Here is a 27,173-nt window from a genome sequence, read left to right on the forward strand (position 1 = left end):
AAAAATGTTATATTATGCTTAAATGTTTTGATAATCTAGGTTACAAAAATTGGGTTACGTTTGTTAGATTAAATCTCTATAGAAATGGATTTGGTTATATTTGGGAAAGCCAAATTGTGGACAATCCAAAGTTATTTATGATGCAAAATGGAAATAGATTAATGGACCAGTACCTACAAACATGGCAAACAGAGTGTTTTGAAAATAGAAAGCTGACTCTATACAGGGGTTTCAAACCTGTTTTCAAATTCGAACCTTATTTAGATTGTTTAAATGTCTTAAAATTCCGAAAAAGTATTGCATCCTTTCGAGCATCGTCTCACAAATTAATGATTGAAAAAGGTAGACATATTGGTTTAGCCAAAGAATTACGTTTTTTGTATACACTGTAATGGAGTTGTAGAAGATGAATATCACTTTACGATGAAGTGTCCACTGTACGATGGTATTCGCAAAAGATATATTCCGCAAAAATATTATGATAACCAAAGCCCTAATAAATTTTTTCTGTTGATGTCATGTAGGAATGAAAACACAATGAAGAATTTGGCTGCATTTATCTATCATGCCTTTGAACTAAGAAAAGAAATTATAATCTAGTTACCTTTTGAAATGTACATTGTAAAAGTTTGCTAAATTAACTTTTGATTTTTATGTAGATTAACATGAAATAAATGCGTAATTAAATTGTAATTGTTACTGTACATGTTATATGACTAGTGTTAAAATATGCTATTTCTATGTACATACTGTGTCATGATGATGTATATGATGTAAGCTATTGATATGTATATATGTTATGTGTATGGGCCGGAGGCCTTAATGCAAAATAAATAAACTGACACCGAAGAAAAATTTCAGTCCTTTCCCGCTTTTTATTTCCAAATGATCCTAAAGACGAAATAAAAAAGTCCTGAGACTGATAAGCCTTCTGTCAGTAAGTTAGATGATTTCTAACTGATTTTCTATAGCTATAGCATACTGAGTCTCCACGTGGTCTTTATATCAGAAATGCCAATATTGGAAAACAGTTTTTAAAGACAAAATAATTAACCTAGTTATAAATCCTTAAGAAGCGCATCCTCATTAAAGTCGTTGGCAATTGTTGCTATACAAGTTATAGAATAAGCAACCTTAGGATTATTTGATCAATAGCTCTTTGTGATAGAACTATTTAAATGATGAAAAAGAATGTCGTTTGTCGTTTCACGAAGTTAATAGGAAACAATATTTCATAAAACATGCTGGTCTTGTGTTACACATTGTCGTTCATCATTTTATTCAGCAGCATAATTGTAATGGAAAAGCTCAAAGGGTTAGAATAGACTAGTTGTTGTCATCTGCCAAATACGTTTGTCAGTGGGCTCGTCCGCCTGTCTGTAGCTGTTTTCTTGTGCGGAGCTTAACTCTACTAAGCCTTGAGTATGGGTAGATTTCAATGTAACTGCATCCGTTTTTTATAACATACAGGTTTTTTTCTTTAATTTTAGTTTCTGGCATAAGTACATACGATTTATTACTAAATATTATTATATCTAAAGTTACCTTTGGCAAACTCATTTTGACAAATACTTCATTGCGAACATCTTAGTTATCGCACAGCATTTTAACAAAGCAGATAAATTCTGATACAATAACTTTATACTCATATCAGTGTACGGACGGAGTGTTGCATTACTAAGGCAGTCATGTTTGTTCTCCGCGCAGATTACATTTAAGTATCAAAGACAAAGAAAGAAAAAATGGTATATGACTTGGAAAATCTATTTTGCTAAAGTATATACATTCTGTTCAAACAGCTGACAGCTTAGAATTTAAATAGTACGAGCGAAACCAAATATTTTAAGACAACGCATGTCTTCTATTAAATGTATAGCCCGCAAGGTAGCTAGAGCAAGAGATCAGAAATAGAAAGGTCGTGTGCTTGACTCAAGGACAAGGCCACTGTGTATGATTTTCATGATGATTTGACAGAATTTATGTCAAATAAAAAGGAATTCGTCTCCGACATTTGATTTATATTTGGACGCTGTAAATAACACGAGAACAATCCAATGCTGGTACACAATCCAGGAATGTAGCTACACAGACCGCCATCACATTACTGAAATACTTGAGAAAAAATAACATTCAGTCAGTTAATCAATATCTTGTCCAAAGATATCTGGTCTAAGAGGAAATTACTTTGAATGCACGTAAAACGTATAAAATTAAAATGTTTAGTTCTTTGTTTTCTTTTATTTGCATTTTCATTAAACTTTCCATGGATAGAAAATGTTACACAACCTATACGACTGTAAACTGTGTATGTTGCATTAGCTTTGAAGGATGCGTTCTGACCTTAAAAATGAAACTAAGTAACTACGCCTGTGAAAATTAGCCAATTGATTAATACAGAAGAAACACAACGAGACAGTGAGAGGAATAATTAACTCTGGGAAAACGTTATATATCTTGAAAGCGTTAAGAATAAACGAACACTAAATGCAATAAAAATCCAGTGACGTTTTCATGAGATATATGTCGGAAACGTCTGTGCAACATCTGCAACAAGTCTCTACATGCTATAAGCAAGTCTCAGGAGGCACATGCTTGCCACCAATGGAAAAAATCTCAAGAAATGACACTTAGTATTTGTTCCCTTACCACTACGGAGACGTTAGCTTGATTAGACTTTGTATGACTTTGAGTCGAATGTTTTGTTCTTCAAATGTCTTCAGAACTGCAACATGTGGGCACTTAATCAGCCTACAAAGCAACATCATTTCCTGATATAGTTTATTACGTGTATCAGAGAAGTATTTTGCTTTACTACTTGCAGAAAGATTTCAGGTGGATTACACTTGCATTTGCTTTATTAACTGTAGAAAAAAGGCGGACTATATTGAATAAATCAAATCGCAAATGTATTGTCAAGAAACTTCACTCATGATTGTGTCAACAAAAGTAATAAATCTTATGGAAAAGCATTTTGTAAAATGTCAAAGCACTGTAATCTTTTAGATTAGGATAGAGTCAGTAAATCTAAAAGATGAACTTAGATTTCTGCAACATATGTTTTAGATATTTTACATTAGATTCATATGGCTTGCATAGCAGTTGCTCTCTATTACGATAGACGTACATCAAATCTTTACGATAAAACAAGTAAGGTAGAAGGGTTTTTGTGAATTTAATGTGGTATGACTGTACAATGCTATTTGTTAACACTTTCAGCCAATAAATATTTCAAAGAACATGTTGCCAGTCAGGCATTTTGAAAGCAATAAAGTCAATAGTTTTAAATAAATGTATCAGTAACGACTGAAATTTACAGTGAAAAATGTTTCCATCAAAACTGCTTCTCAACGGCTGATTCAAAATTTGTATTCGTAAAGTATATAGAGAATACTGTCTTTTAATATCAATGTTATCAGGTCGAGGTTGGTATGGGCTAGAAGGGGTGAGGGAACTGAGCTTAATTTTGTTATTAAGTCAATGACCTGATATCAAAATAAAATATCAGGCGAGTGATATCAGGCACTTTGTATAGTAGTTGCATGATAAATAACGATAACTTTGTCATCCTGTTAGATTTCTAGTTCATTAAAATACAGTTTAGATATTTTTTCTTCAAATACTGATAAACAAACCAGAATCAAAAACACTAATAAATATTGATATAGGAAAACACACAAAGGATTTTTCTGCTATCCTCTTAAAACAAAACATTAAAAAAAACTATTGATCAGATTTTAGATTAAAATCTCTACTTTTTAATGAAATGGATTTTACAGTCTTACCTAAAATGGACAGATTACACTGCTTTAGTACAATTAAAGCATAATTATACATGCAACAAGCACATTGATCTTTTTTTAAATGTTATTTAACCGCGTGAACAGTGAATTATTTAAAGATTGATTATGAAAGTCCTTCTTTTTTCTAGTTGATCACAATTTGCTGCAATTAAGGTAGTGGACTGTAATAACCATTGACATTTTTCGTACGACCATGTACTCTCCGTATGCGATTTCGGCATCCTTCGGCCTTAACAGAAAATTATAACCTTTCATAACAAAATTAGAATACAAAAAGAAACGCATACGGAAAATACAGTATTAAACGGAAATTGGCAAATGTCATAACGGATCCACTGCCTCACAAAGGAATTATTAGCATTACTCTAATCTTAAATAGATATCTAAAGAAGGAAATTTTAAAAAAGTTCCGAGGTCTACTTTTTATGCTACAAATTATTTTACTCTTTTGTTCTTGTTTATTAGGCTCAGTCATCTCTAACCTGAGCAAAAATGATTTTGCTAGTAACCTTATAGTCGTTAATAACATTCCAGACATCGTATAAATAAGCAGCGTCTTTTTATTTCTATACAATAAAGATGAAAATTATGTCTCGGAAATTTGAAATTATCGATAAAAAATATATATTCTGCAAAATTGCACTTTCATGAATAACCCGCTTAATATCTACCGTCTTAAAATCTTTGACAATTTAAAATTGTCAAACTCAGAGACAGACAAAAGCCAATAAAACAAAACGGAAAACAGCTGCTTATATATATGGATCATTCTATCGAGACTTTAATTATATTTTATTACCAGGACAACCATTGCGGAGGACTGTCAATGTAATGTGCATTATTCATTTCTTACTTAGAAGTTAAATTAACGAGAAGTCTTACTATTTTCAGACAAAAGCATCGACTTCCGCCAAGTCGCCGTTCACATTAAACTTTAAACAGAATACAAGTAAAATTTTGCTGACATGCATTAGAGTCCCCGAAAAGAATGTAAGAATTTTTGTCTTCTCTTTTAAATCCACTATTTTCCTAATGTGTTCTGTGCTCTGACTTTGATAAAACTACTTGATAAGAAACATGGACAAAAATAACGAAGATATAAGGCTCGAAGTAGCATCTTCTTTAAACACACTTTGTTTCAAAGTCTGGTGTATTGTATAAATGGCTGTGTCTGATATTCAACAAGAAATTAAGGAAAAAGCGTGTAACGAAAATAACGGTTGTTCAATCCTTGAAACCAAAGCTTTGTATAACTTAGGTCTTTGAATACAGGACTTACTTTATATATTTTTCATATAAAAAGTTTAGTTTTTGTTGATTTGCATTGAAATGTTTGTTTGTTTGTTTTGGGTTTAACGTCGTTTTTCATCAGTATTTTAGTAATGTAACGGCGGGCAATTAACCTAACCAGTGTTGCTGGATTCTGTACCAGTACAAACCTGTTCACCGCAAGTAACTGCCAACTTCCCCACATGGATCAGAGGTGGAGGACAAATGATTTCAGACACAATGTATTTTATCAAATCGTCACGGAGAACAAACCCCCGCCCGCGGATCGAACTCACGACCCCGTGATCCGTAGATCTGCGCTCTCCCTGTTGAGCTAAGCGGGCGGGTTATATGAACATTATATTTTGCGATATAAACTTTTTTATCGTTTTCCTGCAATTTTCTACTTCACTTTCTGCTTGTTTTGAGATTCTTTTACCATAGTCAAACAAGCCATCGATGACTAATAACGTATGTTGTTTTCACGATACTTGAGTTCTAGAGTAAATCTGTTTTAGATCCCAAGTGCTGTTACAATATACTCCACCATTTCATTAAATTCTTGAGTCAGTCGGTACTGTTTTTGGAACTGGCGGTGAATTTTGAATTGCTGATAATGACATATACGAATCTGTTGATCTTGATAAAATTGTGCTGCAAAATGGTTCGCCATGAATAAAAAAGAAAAAAAATGAAAACAAGACATAAAAGTTTCCAGATATGGCCATAGAAACATTTTTTCTGAAACTTTGACCACTTCACTGCAATTTTAGGGTGGGTGTCTTCAAATGGAAATTACGGATTTAATCATAAAGAAAACTTATTGTATTTACACTCAAGTTAGACCTTGATGACGAAGGGAATGACGTTTTGAGCAGGACATATATTAATTATATAACTTAGGTAACTCAACTGGTTTATGTTCGTTCGTGTTTAGCATCATTGTCAATAACTTTTCACTCATATACACTTTGCCCTACTTTATAATAGTACCCGGAATATCACGCTTTAACATGTGACATGATACCCCATCACCTTATACTTTCACCGAATAACCAGTTCTTGAACTATCCACTTATGGATGAGTGCGAAGCAAGGGCGTTACTTGTACCATTTGTTAAGTAACACGGACAGGAAGCGAAGCCATGGTCTCCCGTACTCGAATCGGGTGCTCTTCCACTGTGTTCTATAATGTGTTTTTGTGCCTTTGTGTTACTTTGTCCATACAGCTGTATGCAAGTGTCTCCTATTAGCACATACGTACATATATGCATGTATGCATTGCTCTGGGGTTTCGTCTCGGGACTTGTGTCGTAGCTATTCCTTCTGGATCTTTGTGTTCGTTTTGAGGTATGTTTAAGTATTATTGCAAATATTTTACAGCATAATATTGGTACATGAACAAAACAAAAGGGAAATTAAAGAAATAGACTCACGAAAAATCCACAGAATGTGTTACATTCCTTAGAATAATCCATGTCTGAGTGATATACGAAGTATGAATCGCACAGTTTATACCAAAGGTAGTTTAATGTAACAAAAATAGTTGATATCTTTATGGTAAGGTAATCTGCTATTGAACGTTCAATTTTAAGTGTTTGGCAGCCCAATTCAGAGTGGGAACACCTTGTAAATTAGACACCGCAAAGTTGGAAGTGTAAATACTACCATTAACATTATTCGGTTTATTTTGAAAATTGAGATTGCCTCTGTGTCAATCCTATTGACATGTCATCCAGTGCAAATTCCCGTTAAGGAGAAGTAAATATACTCTTAAATACATTTAATTCAGTCTTTAATAAGATTTCTGCTTGTAAAACGACAAGTGTGCTGCCAATTTCTCCTAATAATTACATTGTGTTGCGCACAATTTACTAATTGCTTAAACCCTATAACTGGAGTTAGGCACTTTTAAAAGCCATTGCGTTTAATACATACAGAAGGTACAAGTAGTAGGTAGGGAACTATTTTATCCATTAATTCTGTAGCAGAGGTTTTCGCAATTTCTTCTTCATTTTGTAATTACAAATTATCTAAGGTTTTGGAGTAGACAACATGGATAAAAGGAGTATTTTTTATACTTTGTACTTTATATTAGGTTTGTGCTTCATTTTCCTGAGCATTTCATATTAAATGATGAATCCGTTGCTTTGTACAGTAAAGATTACATACGTTATTAAAGTTTGAAACTGATTCAATTATTGTTACATAATATATAAGTACTATTTTCAAGGTTGGTTCGGCTCTCAATATTTACATTCGCTTCATATTACTATGAACAGTTAAATGGGCCGTGCCATGAGAAAACCAACATAGTGGGTTTGCGACCAGCATGGATCCAGACCAGCCTGCGCATCCGCGCAGTCTGGTCAGGCTCCATGCTGTTCGCTAACAGTTTCTCCAATTCCAATAGGCTTTAAAAGCGAACAGCATGGAGCCTGACCAGACTGCGCGGATGCGCAGGCTGGTCTGGATCCATGCTGGTCGCAAACCCACTATGTTGGTTTTCTCATGGCACGGCTCAAATCGTTTATTCTCGTATAAACAATATTAGTGTAATGATATCAGAACTAGCCCTTTCCGCGAGATTGCCCGCGTAATATGAAGTCATTTACAAATATATGAGAAAAAATGTTGTCGTTCGAATAACTGTTTCAAAACTGGACACAAAACTTTAAAAAAAGAGCAATTAAATTGTAGCTAAGACTTTTTTTCTGGTGGCAAAGTTCAAAATTGAAATCACACGACTTTATGAGTTAAAGTTTTAAATAAAAATAAGGATCTGTTTTTTTTTTGTTTTTTTTGTAAATCACAATTAAACGTGGGCAGGTTTTTCCACTGTTCTACTTAGATCTTGAATAGATCGATATCCTGGCTTATATTTTTAATTTCTGATACTCTTTGAATGCAAACAACTTTTTTTGTAGCAAACTACTGTAAAAAAGTAAATATAACGATTGAATGCTACTTTTATGTGCGCTTTTATGGGTATAAACCACATTGGGACTTCTAGCACGATTTATGCATTTGCAAAGAAGGCCCAGTGTGGTTCGTTCCCGTTTCAATGCACAAAAAGGCATTCTATCCTCCATTATATTGATATCAACTCGAGACATTTCTCTTGACTCAAATACAAATAATTTATTAGCATGTGACCCACGCAGTAGTTCGGAAAACAGCAATATAATATGAATAATATTTTTTATTTAAAAAGAATTTTTCACATTGCAGTTAGATAACACAACACTACGTCGTTCTAATTCTACAATGTCATAAGTCTATTTGTAGCATTCAGAGGAAAATAAAATGTTAATGGTTAACCAGACATTTGGCTTTCTTCTAATAACTGTTTGTCGTATTAATCAGTTTATTAATACGTAAATACCAAGAGCAGGAAAAGCTCTTCAATACTAACAAAATGATACCAAGAACTCAGCGTTTCCAAAAAGACATACTGCATTTAGTCGATGATTTTGGCTGCTCTGTGCATTTAGAAATAGTCGGCATGATAATAAGATCAACTTTTATTAGTCTGATCTATTTTGGGTTATAGTTAATTAGTTTCAACGGAGACACTAGCACTAATAGAGAAATAATAGCTATATTAGACTTACAAAGTCTCTTGAGATCATGAAATATGTCTGAAACCCCATTTTCTCTTTAGGCTCATCGCAAAAGAATCAGAGCTAAGTGACGATGTCAAATGTTTCAGGAAGAGCTGTTAAAGATGATTCTCATTTTTAAGGATATCTGACGATTCAAAAAGCCTATAACTATACATTTGAAGCAAAACAATAGCTATGATAATAAACAGAACCAATGTAATGTCTGTTTGTACGTGCAGCTGAAACAGAAGCATTACAATAATTTCTAGAGTATCAGACAATAACATTTCTATCAGAAATGAAAGAAGCAGACAGAAATATCGACGGTTGGTAGCCGTTTTACTGATAACCAAAATGCATAATCTTGTGCAAATCCGTTATCTTTTCCAGTCTTTTTCTTTATATATGTCAACGTTCGCTTCATAATGTAGTAATATCTATTCTGTTTAAGTGGATTTTCATGTTCGTTAATGTATTTCTAGGTTTCTGTGCCTTGCGGTAATATGTCTGCCTTTTTTGCATTCCTTTTTAGTTCTCTTGTCTCCATATTTCTGTGCTTATGGTTCATACATATTCAGCATAGCTTTAGTTTTAAAGCAATCAATCACTTTAAGTATAGTATTATGTTAATTATATTTTTCCATTGCCAGTGCGGTTAGGTTCCGTTAACATAATATGTTCCACGTCATACATTTCAGTTTTCTCCCTTGCAAAATTATCATTTTCTCTAAACCTTTGTGACACTACCGTATAGTTTGTTACCAGGGAATGTCTTTTTGATTTAAAAATTTCCAGTTTTCTCAGTGAATTCTTCAGGCAGGTAATTACCTCTCCATTGAAATAGCAAAATACAAGTGCTATGATGCCTCCCTGAAAGTAGATATGAAGTTATTAGAAGGAATAATAATAAGATAATCAGAGGGTGTTCTAAAAAATAGTATAAAACTGTAACAGTATATTCATTCATACATTGTGTGACCTGACTGTGTTTCAGTAACGCATCATGCCTTCGTTTCTAGTAATAAGAACAATTTATAGCAGACGGAATTCTAAATAACTTATTTTTGTCTTTGTTTGTTCATTAACATATAACATCTGAAATTAAGTTTAAAGGAAGCTAAGAAATGCAAACTCGCCTTCATGGGTAATTTTAAATGGTTTGTAGTAAGAGGAATGTTCCAAAACTAACTCCATCTTTTAAAGTTTTTTTTTTATTAAAGAAATGATTTGCAACAACTTTCAACGTAATTTTTGAAACTACTCTGCTTTGTACTTTTTACACAATTTCAAATGATTTCAATGATTTAGAAGCATTTTGACAATCTCCAAAAGGTACACTATTAAAGCACCGAAAGATAATTGAACCCAGGGCGTTCCTTGATGTATTCCTGCGCCCTGACAAAAACTTCTTGTAAGGAAGAAACATAGTCACATAGGGCAAGGTCTGGATATATATCATTCCACTGGAACACCGGCATTTTAAAAATAGTTTTACTTCAGCCAACATGTAGTACTATCAACCAAACACAAACTTGTCCCGTGCCTTTGGAACATGGTGGGGGTAAGAGTGAGGTTGGGTGCGCACCATAAACCGGTTTAAGCCCGCCAGTGGTGTTTTTTGCCACTGACCGTTCCAAGGCGGTGCCCCACTGTGTTCCTTTGTTTGTTCGTTTTGTCCTCATGTGTTGGCCGTGTGTGTGTGTGTGTGTGTGTGTGTGGTGTGCACGTCTGCGTACTGTGGGTTTCGTTTTGGTGAGGCTGCGATTTTGGTACGTGGCATTCCCTGTTTGATATTTGTCTTTGTTTTTTTGTTTACTTAGAGGATATTTTTCAAAATTAAGTTAACACAGAATAAATACAAGACAAGTCTGAACGGTGGGATAACTGTCGAATAGTAAATCTAGGTTTACTGGTAAGCGGTTCATACACTTTTGCTGTATTATGTTTGGTTGTTGTCGTTTTAAGACGACCCCCACCCGTCTTATCTTCCAAGTGCTCTTCCCCTGCCTTGAAACGTTTTTTTTCCAATGAATAACGGTGCTGTATGACACCGCATTATTCCCATAAATATCACAAACATCTTTAGAAATAGATTTTGTGCTAGAAGTTTATTTCTACATTTCACGTAAACCCTAATTGCAGTCCTATGTACAGAACGTTTTCCCCCCATTATTAAATTAAGTACGATGACTAAGTAATTGAGCAGCTGCCTCAACGAAACGGTTCGATGAAATCAAACCGAATTTTAGCATACAGGTAGATAATAAATGTCCTTGAATACTTGCCAAATGTGACACCCACGTTGATTGCAAGATAAGTGAGGAGTGAGTTGCATTTGTTTAAGTTCACAACCATCGTACACATAATCTAGAGTGGTAATACAAACTTTTCAGAATTTTATTTATAAATCTGTAATTATTTGCGAATTTATTTTCTTCATAATAATATCAAACAAGATATGCAACCTGAGACCCTATGATGAGTTTTGAAGCTATTTCGTAGACGTTAAGCCACTTGGACTTGCTTGGACGATATATGACAAGAAACAACTGTAGGCCAAATAGCGGAACCAGCACAAATGTTGCCTTTATAGCTCTTCTGAAATAAGACAAAAAAGAACAAATAGAATGCTGAACTGTGTTATGATAAGTAAAAAAAACTGATTAACAAACACCGCTAAACAAAACAATTCCATTATAAAGTATTCCGCAAATAACCTGTATATACGCGACAATTTATATTTTGGTATGTCTGAATGACAGTTACAAGTGAGTTATGTTATACACAATTCATAGAATAACATTAATTGTGACTCTTTGTGATATTCAAAATGTAAATTCATTTCCCGTCCTGACATGATATTGAATTAAATGTTATTTAAACAACCTCTACAAAAATGTTCTTTAACATTATTTTGGCAAAAAATTTGCTTAATATTTACCTGTAATTACTTGGCTCATTTGGATGTTGGTGAAGTTGTGTTAACAGTATTCGCAGAATTCCCAGCAAAAATATCAAATTGATCTGTAATACAGCAGGGCATGTTCAGCATCATTAGAACCGAAAAGATGTTTAGGCGAAATACTAACACGTTTAATTATTTAGTTATGGTTAGACCATGTCTCTGATTTCAATTATTTGTATTCATTCATAAAGCAGGTAAACCGTAAAATGTTACCCTAAAAGCACATCCTTGGAGAAAAGATGTCTCGCACATATATATATTCCGATCATACGAAATATCTCAGGCCTTTGTTTTTTTCTATGTATGATAAATAAACAACATAAATGATACCAAAATATAGCCCGGCTTATAAGTCATTCGATCTTGCACTTTTTAGTAGAGACAAGCCATGAACATAAAATGATTGAAGGTTATGTCAAATAGAAATCTGGATATGGAACACTGACTTTTCGCACCTTCTCTTGTCAGGGGCAGACAACTCATATAAAGGATATTTTCAGCAAATTTCTTTTTAAATCGTCATATTTCGCTCAATTTTTAATAAAACATTAAGATTTTTGGGATTTAAGTGTTTTGTATTAATATCTTTCTATTTATCATATCAAAAACAGGTTTACTCTCAAGTTTATTCGTGCGCAACGACTTCCGTTATTTTGATAAAAATGCTCTTAGTAGTTATATTTTTTAATGAATCCTGACAAAATTGTTATATAATTTATCTTTATTGGAATGCAAAATTGAAATAATGTAAATAAATAATATATTTCAGAAAAAGACAAAAATATTCATTGTGGTTTATAAACAGCTACCGGTCCTTCATTTTTATCAAAATTACCGTAAAATGTTTGTAATATAATACTCATTTTTCAATACAAAACCCTTAAAACAACACTTATTACACTTCTGTGACATTATCCGCGATCGAATATATCAGTTTCCTGAAAACAAATCAGTTAACGCAATTAAAAGGGAGGTAATCGGTAAATGTAAATAGATTGTGCATATTTGTCGCATTACCGTTATTAATGTGTTATAATTTTGGTAAGTTACAAGTATCCAGTCACTTATGTATTTAGATTAAAAGGTTCGTGGTCTCAAAAAGAATAATTGAGTGGAATCATTCATGCCGATTTACCATTAAATAAATTGCACATTCTGACATAGCTGGATTTGGTTGCAAGTTAAACAAAGAAGAATGTAGTCAGTCTCTGTATATTAAAGAAATAAGAATTAATATCACCTGGGCGTAGCTCGAGTGATATAATAATACGCATCAGATGACAAACAATGAAGAGCAAATCACTAAATTTGATATATTATTTCGATTCTAACACGTTACGAAGGACTTTAAAGTACATCTTTGACGACATCTATCATATGCTAGTATTTGCCTATTTTCTATTTTGTCTTGATTTCGTTTTCCTGCGCGACTGACGTAATTATTATTATCATTATTATTATTATTATTATACCAGATTTATATAGCGCCCTTTTCATGATAAACACGTTCAAAGGCGCTTTACAGCAACTGCAGCCACACAGGGCGCGAAATCATCCTCTGCTAGTACAGACACAGAGCGATCTGACCAGAGGGACAGAGTGAGATAAAGCCCCCAGATTAGACAGAAAGAATGTTTCAGATACGTGTTCGGCTAACTTAGCCTAGCTCTTTTCGAATAGACAGTTTGGTTCTTTAACGTGCCCGGTGTATAGCACCGATACACGCGAAGCCGTCTTTCCTGGGAAGAACCAGTATAGGCCTCTAGTGAGGTTGGGGAGGGGGGGGGGGGGGCACTCAAGAGCATCTCAGAAATTTCCAGTGCCTGGACCGGGATTCGAACCCCGGACCTCTGGATTGACAGTCAAGCGTGTTACCACTAGACCACCGGCCCACCACTAAATAATTGTGACGTCAGGAAAGTGTACTGATATATAAAAGTACACAATAATCAGCTAGGAAAATGAATTCGGTTGTGTCAGAATATGTGATAAACAACGGTTATCGCGCGGACCGGTAAGACAGCATTATGATTTGATTTGATTTGTTGGGTTTAACGTCGCACCGACACAATTCAGGTCATATGGCGACTTTCCAGCTTTGATGGTGGAGGAAGACCCCAGGTGCCCCTCCGTGCATTATTTCATCACGAAAGGGCACCTGGGTAGAACCACCGACCTTCCGTAAGCAAGCTGGACAGCATTATGAAGTCCATTATGACGTCAAATGGTGGCATGACGTCCGGTTTATTACTACTTGGATAAATGAAGCCCAGCAAAATTTTATCATAAAATTTCAATGACCATGTTAGAATAAAAATAAAGAAGGCCGTCGAGTGGGTTATTCACCTGCTTTATCACAGTTCAGAACTCAGATGCGCAAGAATTGAACCAAAATGTTTTTAATATATCTAATTAAAATGCGATATTTTTAATAGGGTGATTTATATAAAGACATGGGTGTGATATTTTAAGTGAAATGTTTCTATAAATCTAACAAAGCTGTTTTACTCTTTGTAATGGCATGATGTGTGTATCATTCTATATAGTTTTGCAAACTAACGTAATTAAAGATATACTCAAACGAACAGTACTAAGTCCCGATTTATTTCTTACGTTAATCAAACTGTATTTATATCTGACATATGAATATTTTTAGAGTGAAAGAAAATTGATATCAGAACATAATTTAATCACACAAAGCATGAAAAAGTCTTACAGAGCTATTATTTACCTATCATCCTAAAGGTCTATGGCGATAGTGTAAAATAAAAATCAGCTAAATATATTCGTGGTTTTAAATGTTAAGGGGTGCGTATTTTCGAACGCATCAATGTAGTACATACCAAAATGGAAACTGCTAATTTGCTATTTATATCATATAAGCACATTTTTTATTTGTCTTTCTTCAACATTGTTTACACTGATTCAGTTTTGCATTACATTAACTGTTTTTATAAATAAACTTTTAACTTACGGCATATATTTATACTAGCATGCATCATCATGAAAGTGTCTTATGACTAATGTCTAGTATAATCACAAAAGAATGACGACGCGACGTCTGTGAGCAATCGTACATCCAAACGTTCTGATATTTGTAGCTCCGTTTTGGAAGCCAAATTACTTCGGTAGAACTATTTATTTCTTTTCATTTCATCAAATGCAGTACGAAGTTGTGTTAAAAATGCTTATATTCATCTTACATTCCCTTTCATTAAGAAATAGACTTTGGTTTAGTGGTTCATATCTGGGTATGAAACATATGGACGTGTTAGCTTACAGAAGGCGGTAGTCTGCACACGCGCTTAAAAAAGCATGTATTTCATACCAAAATATAAATTTGTAAACCACAATGGTGATGTGTATCTTATTACTACCACTTGAAATATTCAGTCTAATTTTACATATTTTGGGAGTTATACTTCTCGGAACCCTACAGAAAACGTATTCATGTCGTGTCACAATGCAGTTTTCCCATTGGTCACATCCGGTAACATACACATTTACCATACCGCAATTGTTCCACCTTTACTTAAAGTCGTGGTAATGGTACGTAGGTTTATCGTTTATAATGCAGAAGCAATTTTAACATATACTAATGAGGTAGCCTGTCCATATTGTAATGTACTTTGATGAATTAGAAACATATGTAAAAGTACATTTATAAATATTTTGTCTACAGTCATACGACAGACTAGCACAGTATATAATCTCAGTGGTGAAATGCAGTTTGATATAAATATGTTAGATCAAAGTCGCCAGACTATAAGAAAAAACATTAAGCAATCATACATTTTTTCTCATTAATTTATATAATAGAATAATGTATCTCTGACAGGTAAAAACACCTCAAAATGAAATTTAGTAAGGAAATCGTTTTAAACATGCGCAAATGTTCAGTTTTATTCATAATTTAAAAAGCATATTTGGAGGAGTAGCCCCCTTCTCCCCCCCACGCCCCCCCCCCCCCCCCCCCCCCCCCACAACACACAACATACCTGTTTTCCGGATATTTTGCCTTATCGGGATCAACTTGCATTAGTTCGTGTCAAAACGTTATCTCACATGCCACTTTTAAATATGGAGTTCTAAGCAAATGTTTTAAATGACTACAATAACAATAAAATATGAGCTAGAATAATTAAGTTTTTTTATGAGCCGCTTCTAAATGGGTTAAGGCATTGATGTGAATAGAAGTATATGATATTGCATGTTTTCAATAAGCCGTTATTTTTGCATGTTTACTAACAATTATACTTTTCTAAATAAGGGTATAACATATTCCATAGTAATTTGAAAAGTATTTAGAAAAGATTCTAAAGTTTATTTTACGATTTCGACGTAAACCTATTGCATCTAGTGTTACAGCTTTATGCATTAAATAAGTGCGGCACTAATAAATTGCAGCTGCCTCACAAATGATTCTGAATGGGAACGATTTTATCTACAGTTGATATATATATTGCTTGAATATTAGAAATGGTCTCCACTTGATTGTATAATAGATGCATCTTCCCATCTTGTTTGCAGAAAGTCCATGAATATAATGCAAGTCTAACAACTTTTCGATTATTATGTTATAATCAGTATTAGCGAATTCAGTTCTGCAAAAGTATAAAAAGATTTTTCAAACTAGACCTATATAAATTTGAAGCTATTTCGTAACTAAGCACGGTTTGCTTGGTCGAAAGAACAAAAACAACATGTAGAATGGACCAAAAATGTGCATCTCTCCGAAGTAGGACAAAAAATGACACATAGGAATGTAATTGTTGAGTAAAATACTATAAGCAAACCTAATAAAACAATTCCATTATTTTGAATAACACTTTTATAAGCAAATTTTATTTTGGTATGTCTGAAATACAGTAAGTATAGTTATAAAATTAGAATAGTCTTATAATTTACCTTTTGATATTCAAAATGTAACATTTCCTTTGACATTTTGAATAATTAATGTAACTTTACAAAATGTTCTTACATTATTTTCCCAATTGCTTTTTTCACCTGAAATTATTGGCTAATTTGATGGGTGATCATTTTAAACGTTTGCAACATAGCAAAAATCAAATTATTTTCCAATTCACATCATTAGACCAAAAAGATGGTTACGAAATAACGTTTATCATTTCAGTTATGGATAGACATGTCCTGATTTCAATTATTTGTATTTCTTCTAGAAGCGGTTAATCTAAGTTCCCTACAAAATCTGGCAAGAGTTCGCCATATTTTAGATTGATATCAGCCGGGTAAATAAGCAAGACAAGCTAACAAAATACTTTTGTTTGAATACCTATTATTTTAGAATCAAAACGAAAATATAATACAATATAATAAATCTGTCTATCTAAAGTTTTTGGACAGATTATAGTTACATCTGCTACTAATGGATTTTATATATCCTTCTTAAAGAGAACACAAAAAGGACTTACTAGTATGCTTAAAAGATTTGGAGAGTATAATATCCATTCAAATGCACCGGCATTATTGACCCAGCAGCTGAAATTGTATCGCAATATTCTACATATATTTCAAAATGTGAAGCAAAAACGAACATAAGATGATCGCATTTAAGAAAGTTATTTAATTGACTTGTTAAGGTCAGTGGTCTAACAACTTGCCTCTGCGTGTCTGTTGTACTGCCAGGAAAGTAAACAAGGGTCTCGACCATTAAAACTAGAAATTCGACTATATTGAATAAAACTGTCATACTATTAGCCGTTATGTTTTATACTGTGGTAAAATTTTACAAGATGTGAATCAATATAAAATTGAAAAAGAAATATATGATAAGTGGGAAATGGTTGCATCTTCAATACTGATATCAAGATCTTTTTCGACGTATACAGGTACCTTTACAAAGTCGGTGTCTTAACTTCCTACTTACATGTCGTTTGCAAACTTCCACCTCATTATAGAATACACACATACTGGGATTGATGGTCCAACTGAGAATAAAAAAATCAACTATATTGATGTTTTGGTCTTTTTCAAATGTCATTTTTGAATTTATTAAATTTAGTGTAAAGTTTTGCACAAAAATAGGTGTTACAAAATATGGGTAGTGTTCCAGTATAGTATGAGGTAACTGTTTGGCTAATTGCTTAACCTGTGTTATAATGTACCGCTTTCAGGTTTTCAAAATGTAAGAGAATGGTCATTAAATTTTTCTACTCTTTTTCGATAATGGATGGAAAATGTATTAAAACTATAGAGTATAATGTAAGGAGAAGGGCTAAAACTCGTGCAATGTTTGTTTCATTAAGAAGTGTTTCAGCCTGCAAATTGGAGTAAACACTATATACAAAAAATGTATAACGCATTAAAGCGTTAAAAATATTTATATTAAGTGCAAAAAGTAGATGAAGAATGCTTACTCCACCCAATGGCACAATACGGCCTTATGTTGCGTGGGCTACGGAAGGCGTGCACGAGGAGACGATGTAAAAACAGTCCCTCACAAAACATCCAGAAGAAAGATGTAGCGGTTGCGTAGCGACCAAGGATGTTGATTAGTTTACATGTGTTCTGTAATAGAATTCAGAGATATGGTATTTGCAGTATGAATTTGTTTCTGCTAATCTGTTTTTTTACCGTGTTGTAAAGTTTCAATTTTACAAAATCAAACACAATTTGCCTAAGGCACGATAATAGTAATTATATTTTAATTAGATCTCTGTATGTATGATTTTGTTCTGACACGCCGTTAAACGTATCATTCACCCAGTAAATGTAACTTGAAGTGCTTCAAACATATACACGTAAACGGTCATCTGGACGGCTCTGCACGTTCGAAAATAATTTCAGACAAAGGCATGAACGTGTTGGTGAAAACAAATAAAAACGTGATATCTCAAAGCATGTATCAATGTACCAATTTAAAATATTAATACTGAAAGCTTAAGTATGTTAAAAGTCTCTCGCAATAAAAATATTTTGTTTACATCATATGCCATGTAATTATTAATCTTTCAATGTGTAATTAGTCTATGTAAAGAAATTAAGTGCTAAAAATCATTATTTAATTCCAGTTTCGTATTAAAATGACATGTAGTTTGACTTGACAAATATTCAAAATTTCTGAAATATCTATATAATTTTAAAACATATAGCAAAGCTAAATATCATGACTCTTTTTGTTGGAATAAACAGCTTTTTGTGTGTGTTAAGCAAGTGAAACAGCCTAAAGTTCATAGTCAGTTTCTACTTAAACTGCCATGTTGATCTGTTCGCCACAAAGTTTACCCTTTATACCTTGAAAGTTCAAAATAAATTGAATAATAGGATGTTTATTATGACACTGACCTGTCTTTGAAACATAAAAGTTTCATGTGCTGGGTTCTGTATCCGGTCACTGTACACAACCAGCTCCCAAATCATATTAAGCACTGAAGTCATGATAAACGAAACAAACAGACAGACATGCAATTGTATACGTTGCTGACCTCGCAGTTGCCTGAAATAAAAAGAATAACTGAGAATATTTGAGTGTCGTTTAGCAAAAATCGACGTTATCGGATATCGCGACCAGTAAGCATCAAGATCAGTGTATATCCTAAATTTGTTTATCCTTGCATCCATACTGCTAGTTCATCAATTTCAGCACTTATACGGTACTGATAAGCGGACAGATTCAGATCAGACTGCACGAATGTTCAGGCGAATTAGTACCCATACTGGTAATAAAGCCACAATGTAGGTTGTCGCACAGCGGCGCTAAATAAAGATATATTAGGGAAATTATGATTGATAAGATATTAATTACTAATAACTCTCTCTAATACATCGGGTTAAGAGGAAGTTAATTAACGGTCAGTTGCAGTGTGGCATTGATTAGTTATTATTTCATTTCCGAATATGGTGTTATTTGCATGCAGGGAAATGATTTTCTTCAGACGGAACTGGTTTAGTGGTGGGTTCCTTTGGGTTTTTGAGAGGGCGGGGGAGAGGCTGGGGACGAAGATTTCTAAAGATAGTATACAAGTTAGGAATCTCAAACTCTGTAATTATGAAAATTATAGTAGTGTCACTGAGTGTCTACAAACAGCGGAAGGGGATTCCTCGTGTACATACATACCAATACAATATTGAAAACCTGTCAAATCCTTTAATAGAATATATGAAAATCTAAATTATGCATTAAATCTAAATTATACGTTAAATGAAATTGAGAGCATTCATACCTTTTGGTCATTTCCAAAGAAACTGCCACTGTTTATTAGATTCAGACTATGTAATATTTTACGAATTATGTTGATAATTGTGAAAATCTGCATTTAATAAATCATAAATTAATTTTTTGACAAATAAACAAGGTCATTTATATGGCCAGTAATCACAGTATTATTTCATATCTTATTTTCTCCCATAATGGTCATAAAAAGAAGCTATGTCCAGACATAGCATATGTTATAACAGCATATAGGAGGAACGGATAGAGGATATCAGAATTAAGTTCAAAACCTGTCAATTATCAAAACTGGATCAACCGATTGTGACCAGCCTTTTTAGCGTAGGCGCTCTGTAAACACAGAAAACATTTCGATTTTCCTACGACACCTACAACACACACTGAATATGGCGCTTTACTCCTTTAATATATTTTTATGGTAGCTGCATCCGAAATGCATTCCTCCGCCTCTTTATTTACCGTTCTGTTATTAGTATGTATCATTTTGTACTTCTAGTCAAGTTGTAACATGTCTCGTGCCATTTCTATAGAAAATTTATACATTTTGTATTTCTAGTCAACTTTAATTTGTTCCTGACATTTCTAAAGAAACGGCCACTGTTTATTAGATTCAGACAATTTGATCTTTTACCTATCGTTTTGATAATTTTGGAAATCTGCATTTTATAAACTATAACTTACTTTTTTGACAAATAAACAAGGTCATTAATATGGCCATTAATTCAACAGATATCATGTCTTGCTTTCTCTAATAAGGGTCATAAATGAAATTTCAAATTAGCGCATTTTATTGTTCTCAAGATGTATTACAATATATTGCATCGCTTCATGTTTTATGTTTACCTGAATGTCAGAAAAATTGCCACAGACGGAACAAGAAGCAGAAGACTGAATGCATTTGCTGCCACCTCTGCATAAACCACCCCGCCGATACCCTGAAAAATAGGAACCAATATGCTTTAGAATTAATCAGCTTTTATCCTAAATACCAACCCGCTTATAACCCATTGTTTTAGAATAAAAAGCCATCCCGCATATTCTATCAAGGTCATACTCCGAAATACAGGAAATAATATATTTAAGACTCATATATCCAGTCCTCATTTTCTCTGAAATAGAGAACGTAATGTATTTTTGACATGAGTAGTTTTGCAAGTCATAATACTTCACTAATACCATTAATTTCAGTAAGCAATGAATATAAGACCTATGTAGTCTTTTCATGTATCTATATTACAGTTGCGCCGATATCTCTTAAAATACTTGTCTTTTTATATAAAATGGTCAGATGTTCGAAAACTCATTCAAAACATAAGTAAAAATCTTATGTATAAACTGTCATCATTTGAGGCTAGACATATATATTAAAATACAAATTCCTACCTTTATATTTACACACCCCTTGTAGCTTGTCCATTCTTTCCCAGTGTCCGGATGTAACACCCACGTTCCATTGTCTGTACAAGATTTCTCAACATGACCTGATAAAATACGAATTTTCTATTATGGTTTCTAATGTTATGCATTTAAAGTTGATTTGTCTGGTAATTCTTGCACGTGTATTAGCAAACTGTATCAGCTGTCGTCATGTTTATTCTTTTTGTCGTTTGAAAATAAAGGTATAAAGTAAACCCACATCTTCACGAAACAAAATGTATTTCAATTTCATGTTTCAAAGCATAATTTCTGCATGGAATAACAAAAAGATTTTTTAAAAAAAAACTTACAACCGGCAGTAAATTTTTTGTTTCTTGGTCTGTTTCAACGGATTGAATTTGTATTTCAAACTTATATTGCATACAAGAACAAAGTCATAAGAAACATAAATAAAAACATATGTCAGAGAAAGGTTATAAAAGCTAGCTCATTTGAAATGTATTTATGACAGACTGTACACGCAAGGGCAGTGATAAAAATCAAACACCGGCCATTGTCTCATAAAACCTGTTTATGTCGTCTGTATAAAATTGTAATGAACCTTCATTAGCTAGTAACGCCTATCACTGGAGGCATACTGGTGCCGTTGGTAGACGTTTGAACGGCATATATCGCTATAATATGCCACTGATTGTAATGTTAACTTTCATTTACATTTACAATGGCCTACGTATAAGATTTACCGAATTTTATTGCTTGTGTACAGACAATATACAGATGCGATAATTGTATATATGATAACCTTATACACCTTCTATCACCTTAAATGAAACTTATATCAAATTAGGTAGCACGATTGTCAATTTATCTATGTTAATGATACATGCATATTTTTAAACCCACTCGGTTCTTATACGACACCAGTACCGGTTTTTCAAGGAAGCGGACCTGAGAGTGGTTTAAAAAAGCTTGAAGCTTTCAACACACTCAAGCTAAAATAAAGTAGTAGAAACTAAACTGTTGTTTTCAAATTATAATCTTAATATAATTTAAAGTAAACAGTACGAATCTATAAGAATGAAAACATTATTTTATTGCCACTAGTAACTGTACTCATACATAAGCACGCATAAAATCGCACATTATACTTCATTATCTCAATTGCTATTTTTATTATGTGTGAATAGAACTCAAACATATACAGACCATTAACATATCATTAATAGCAAGACTAAAACGTTAAAATTCATAAGCAAAGTCTGTTGAATTCCTTCATTTTTTATATTTTAATGAACATCGCAACAGCACAAAAGTGGCACTTCCTAATCCCAACACTGACCTTGTATATTTACCTAATGACATACATTACAGCTAAAGAGCTTAATGCGGTCATTCGTTCTGTCATCGCTTTTTTTCACTGACTAAATGACTGTCTAGCACGTACTAATGTCTTTTAAGTTCCATAAGGCTTTTAATGTTATGTCAAAATCAGATAAAGCAGTTGTCCAAATAGAGAAATTCAATGTGCATAATGAAATGGTTAGATAAACACTAATTCAGATATTACACATGAATTTCTGAGTCAAAAAGGGGGGTAACTAAAAAAACTGATTCAATTATACCTTATTATATGTTCCAATATTCAAACCTATGACAAATATTATAGAAAAACAATTATTGAATATAAAAATTAACAAGAAAATAAATGATATTATCTTCATAACAAAAACTTATTGCAACCACATTTTAAACAAAGGTATTATGGACTTTTAAAAGCACCATATGCACCAGTTTGACATACTCTCATCACATTTGTACTTGGCCTATCGTTTTGTGTTCGTTTTTTATGGAAATGCAAGATAGACTGAATCACTCTATAGCTTATCGTTTATCGTTTTGCAATAACGTTCTTTTAGCGTGTATCTATGACTTGTCCCTTTCACTTTGCATATCTTCAACCATAACACTCCAGACAAAAATAAAAATTTGCTTTATAAATTATTTATTTTTACTGATGGAGACAATATTTTACTTTGCAGATAGTTGTTGTTTAAAAATGAAATCTTCTTCATGGAAAAACAAAACAACTAAATAAAAAAAATCAAACCTTGCAGACTTCCATATTTTATGTAGCTTGGACACGAAATCTTAACGGTATCTCCAGGATCGGTATCGTCAAAACAGCCCCAGCCATCCCAAGTGCGTGGACAGAATTTTTCTAGTAAAGAAATATATATCAAAATAAAGTGAAAAACAAATTGATGGATAACGTATGGCGGACGACACACTCTCTGTTTGTAAACAGAATCACTTGGAGGTCATTATAAATGTTACATCAGCATGCATTTACTGCCTGAGTTGCAGACAATTTAGCTATTAAGCAGGTTCTAGAATAAACAATCATATTCGTATTCAACAAAGATGTAATATGCGGGTGTTATATTGGAGCAGCAGTATCATCAAGAAAATATTAAATGGCGTTATAACTTCAGCCGTCTGCTTTTGCTCAATATGCACGTTTAATGTATTAATGTAACACTGGTTAGAGTTAATTCACAGTATGTTGGCATATGTTTGTTTACGATAACAGGTTAGATTTCATAAAAAAATCAAAGCAAATTCGCGAGATATTTTCTAGAAAATATTTTTTCATTCATTTAAGTGAAAGACTCACTTTCAGATGATAAATTCACAAGAGTGCCGAGTACGGCATACGACAACAATTCATTTTAACAATACATTTCCTTTCTCTTCGTGAAAGATTTGTTTTATTATCGCGAAACTTAAGGGTTTTCGCAAAAAAAAAAATATATCTCGAGAAGTGTTCTGAATTTACTATTTCCATTTTAGGATAATATTACTATATTTTCTCAAAAACTTTAATATTAATGGAAATTTTACTTTCGTGAAAACCTTAGTTCATGAAATAACTTTGTTCGCGTAAATTCAAAGATTTTGCTAAAAGTAATCATGTTGTCATTATAAAGTACTGAACATTAATTTGACATTTTTCTCGATTACCAGATAGCATTTTCTCCAAAACTCAATATAATTACAAAAGGTGTAGTCATTTCTAAGGAAAACCGTTTAATTCTCTAGTAGAATTCATAATTTTCACGATAGTTATTTGTTTATGGTATGCGGATGATATATTCCGTATATTTTGTCCTGATATATAAGTAATAATGTACTGCCAGTCTTACTTTTAGTTGGCAAAGGTGTGTCCCGTTGATGCTGGCAACACTGTTCGGCTGATCTACAACAGTCTTTCCATCTGGTACACTCATGTTCGTCCAGGCTATCACAGATATACTCAGTGCTCTACAAAAGATAAGACGATCGGAATGTATTCCAAACAACATCAAAGACGTTAACTGAAATGTAAACGAGAACCATTTGTATATCAATGTTTCGTAGAGAAACAAGGCTTAAAGTTGTTCCAAACATTAAAGTTGTATTTGTATCTAATAATCGCACTCCAGTCACATGATTTAATATTCTTTTGAACGCCTCAGGAGTTTTCTTCAAATATTAAAGAAAATTGTTTTATCTTTATTTATGTAGAATGAACTTTAAATGTCAGTAACTGCATATAAAGAGAAGAATTGGTGCATTTCGGTATATTAAAGTGTGTATCATCTATGATTTCAATTGTAAAGCATTTTAAAGTGTACAAAAACTGCACAAAGCGTAATATACAGAACAATGTAAAAGACTTTAATTAATCTTTACTTCCTGTTAGTCTAGATTCATAGAACATAAATTTCGATAACTTTTAAGAGTTAGGTCCAGGTTTCGGAAAAAAAGTTTGAACATCACCAAATCATAGAAAGAAAACATTGTTTTACATGAAAATTAAACAGCCTATGTACAAATGTATATTATTCTATAAAACCATTGTCGATTTACTCATATATGTATTGATATGTGGAAAGGGACTGCGTGAAGGGGGCACACTTCTTGACAGTTTAGCTCCGTTAAAAACGCATCTTTTTTTAAAAAAAAACCTGTTAAATGTCGTCGTTTTGATGCATTTGCAACAATGCACCAGTGTTAAAACTTAACTAGGTAAAACATTGTTTTTGACAATTGTTTACATTTATTTCTTTACAAATGACATTCTTTTTTTAAAGGGGAACAACTCCCTTAGAATATTTTAAGTATCCTATTCTATGGGACAGAACAATAAAACATGTATTGGACAGATACGTTGTTTGTCCAGATGTTGTTCGTTTACTAATAATTTCTGTTGTTTTGTGATATACTGTTAAACCATATTTTGACAAAGTGTTCAATACACACAAAAGTCCTTTTACTATTTCATAGTCAGTAAAATCAGTGAAAATATCCTTTAGAAGCAAAGAATGCATTTGTTGCTGTTACTAATTACATGGTCACATAGAAGTTCCACTACGTGATCTCGCTTTATCTTAAAACGTGAAAATACTCTTTGTGCTGGAAGCTTGAATAAATAAAAAAAAGAAGAAATTCCAGCAGGACAAACCATATTCAAAGATGGCATACACCAATACATCACTTCATTTGACCCGTCTAACAACTAAAACTGTTAAATGATTCACTTAGTTTCTGTTCTTTTCACTTTCGATATCTCAGCAACATTCAGCCAGTTATTGGCAGTGTAAACAGGAAACTTGACGGATAGATATTTAGATACTTTTTGTCTGAATATTTCTTTGTCTGTAATCATTATAGTCTCTCTTGCAAATAATATATCTCTCTTTGCTTAACAAATGTTAAATGTATATTTAGTCACATTGACATAGCCTTTTAAGGAAGTGGACCCGTAATGACATTCGGCAATTTCCGTTCGTTTACGTATTCTCCGAATGCGGTTTCGGCATTCTCCGGTTGTTATGAAAACTAATTTTCTGTTATGTCCGAAGGATGCCGAACTCGCATACGGAAGTTACATATTGCACGGAAATTGCCGAGTGTCATTTTGAGTCCACTACTCTAAATGAAGGTTACCGTTCCGTGCTATTTAGATTGACTGTGCAAAGATAATTGACTAATAAAATGTCAAAACCTTTACGTCTAAACATGTGAACGTACGTAGCTACAAATTTTATTTTATAATCTAAATTAATAGACATTAAAGAGTCTGCATCCGCATTTATTTCTAAACTGTTTTTATCATCTTAAGTGCTAGCAGCTAAGAGCTAAGAAAGGATTTATGTTTAGAATTGTTCATGATCTGTGTATTAAACCCATTGCCTTAAAACAATCTATAGTGATTAGTAGTATAGTTGGCACAGTTTCGGAATTTGCCTGGTGCTACTGGTGCTACACGCACGACCGAGCCGAACAATGGTAATGATCACATCAAGTGACCCTATGACGTCACAGTGAGTCATCGCGTGGTGGGGCGGGGCTAACGGGCGAAAAACCCATGACGTCATAATCGCGCAACAAGATGGCGGACGGGTCAATGCCCTAGAACAATGGGGAGCCGCACCCAACATTCCAAACTAACAATAGAGACTAGGTGAGTCAATCGGAAATTACCATGACGTCATGTGCCGCATCCAACATTCCATTACTACCCGGTTTATCTATTTTTAGACAATAGAGGGTATTATATAACGTTATTCCTTTAATTGTCAACCTATGTTAATATTTCATTGTTTTATCCGTCTAGAACGGCGATTTAGGGTCAAATTTGACATTCCGGGTTTTTGACATTTTTGGAAAGGTCGAGAGGTAAACATTACGAAAATCGATACTCGGACCGGAAATGACGTCATCAAAATTCAAAGTCGTCGTAGAGGCATATTGTTAGTACCGTTGGAAAGGTCTCGTCGAGCACGTTCAGAAAATATGTACTTTTACGGGTCTGTCTAGTACCGTTCTTGAGCTATTGGGATTTAAATCGAAATCATTCATGCGTTACAACCCGGGTTTTCTCTTTCGTTATTGTAGGGAACCTAAGCATGTAGGGTATCTAA

At 33.3% G+C, this 27,173-nt stretch overlaps 1 protein-coding gene across 1 annotated transcript in view; it reads right to left on the minus strand.

The window, feature by feature from the left end:
* Positions 1–8,873: 8,873 nt before the first annotated feature.
* LOC123532389 (calcitonin gene-related peptide type 1 receptor-like) overlaps positions 8,874–27,173 on the minus strand; it is a 50,302-nt gene continuing 32,002 nt past the window's right edge. The window contains exons 2-12 of the mRNA XM_045313812.2: positions 24,411–24,528; positions 23,315–23,425; positions 21,214–21,311; positions 20,674–20,765; positions 18,945–19,095; positions 18,017–18,167; positions 17,527–17,587; positions 17,072–17,138; positions 11,616–11,698; positions 11,140–11,272; positions 8,874–9,544 (exon numbers count right to left, since the gene is read on the minus strand). Coding sequence (XP_045169747.2) covers positions 9,305–9,544; positions 11,140–11,272; positions 11,616–11,698; positions 17,072–17,138; positions 17,527–17,587; positions 18,017–18,167; positions 18,945–19,095; positions 20,674–20,765; positions 21,214–21,311; positions 23,315–23,425; positions 24,411–24,528 — 1,305 coding nt within the window. The 3' untranslated portion in view covers positions 8,874–9,304. The remainder of the gene's footprint in view (positions 9,545–11,139; positions 11,273–11,615; positions 11,699–17,071; positions 17,139–17,526; positions 17,588–18,016; positions 18,168–18,944; positions 19,096–20,673; positions 20,766–21,213; positions 21,312–23,314; positions 23,426–24,410; positions 24,529–27,173) is intronic.

This window comes from Mercenaria mercenaria, chromosome 11, assembly GCF_021730395.1.
Source record: "Mercenaria mercenaria strain notata chromosome 11, MADL_Memer_1, whole genome shotgun sequence".
Classification (NCBI taxonomy): Eukaryota; Metazoa; Mollusca; class Bivalvia; order Venerida; family Veneridae; genus Mercenaria; species Mercenaria mercenaria.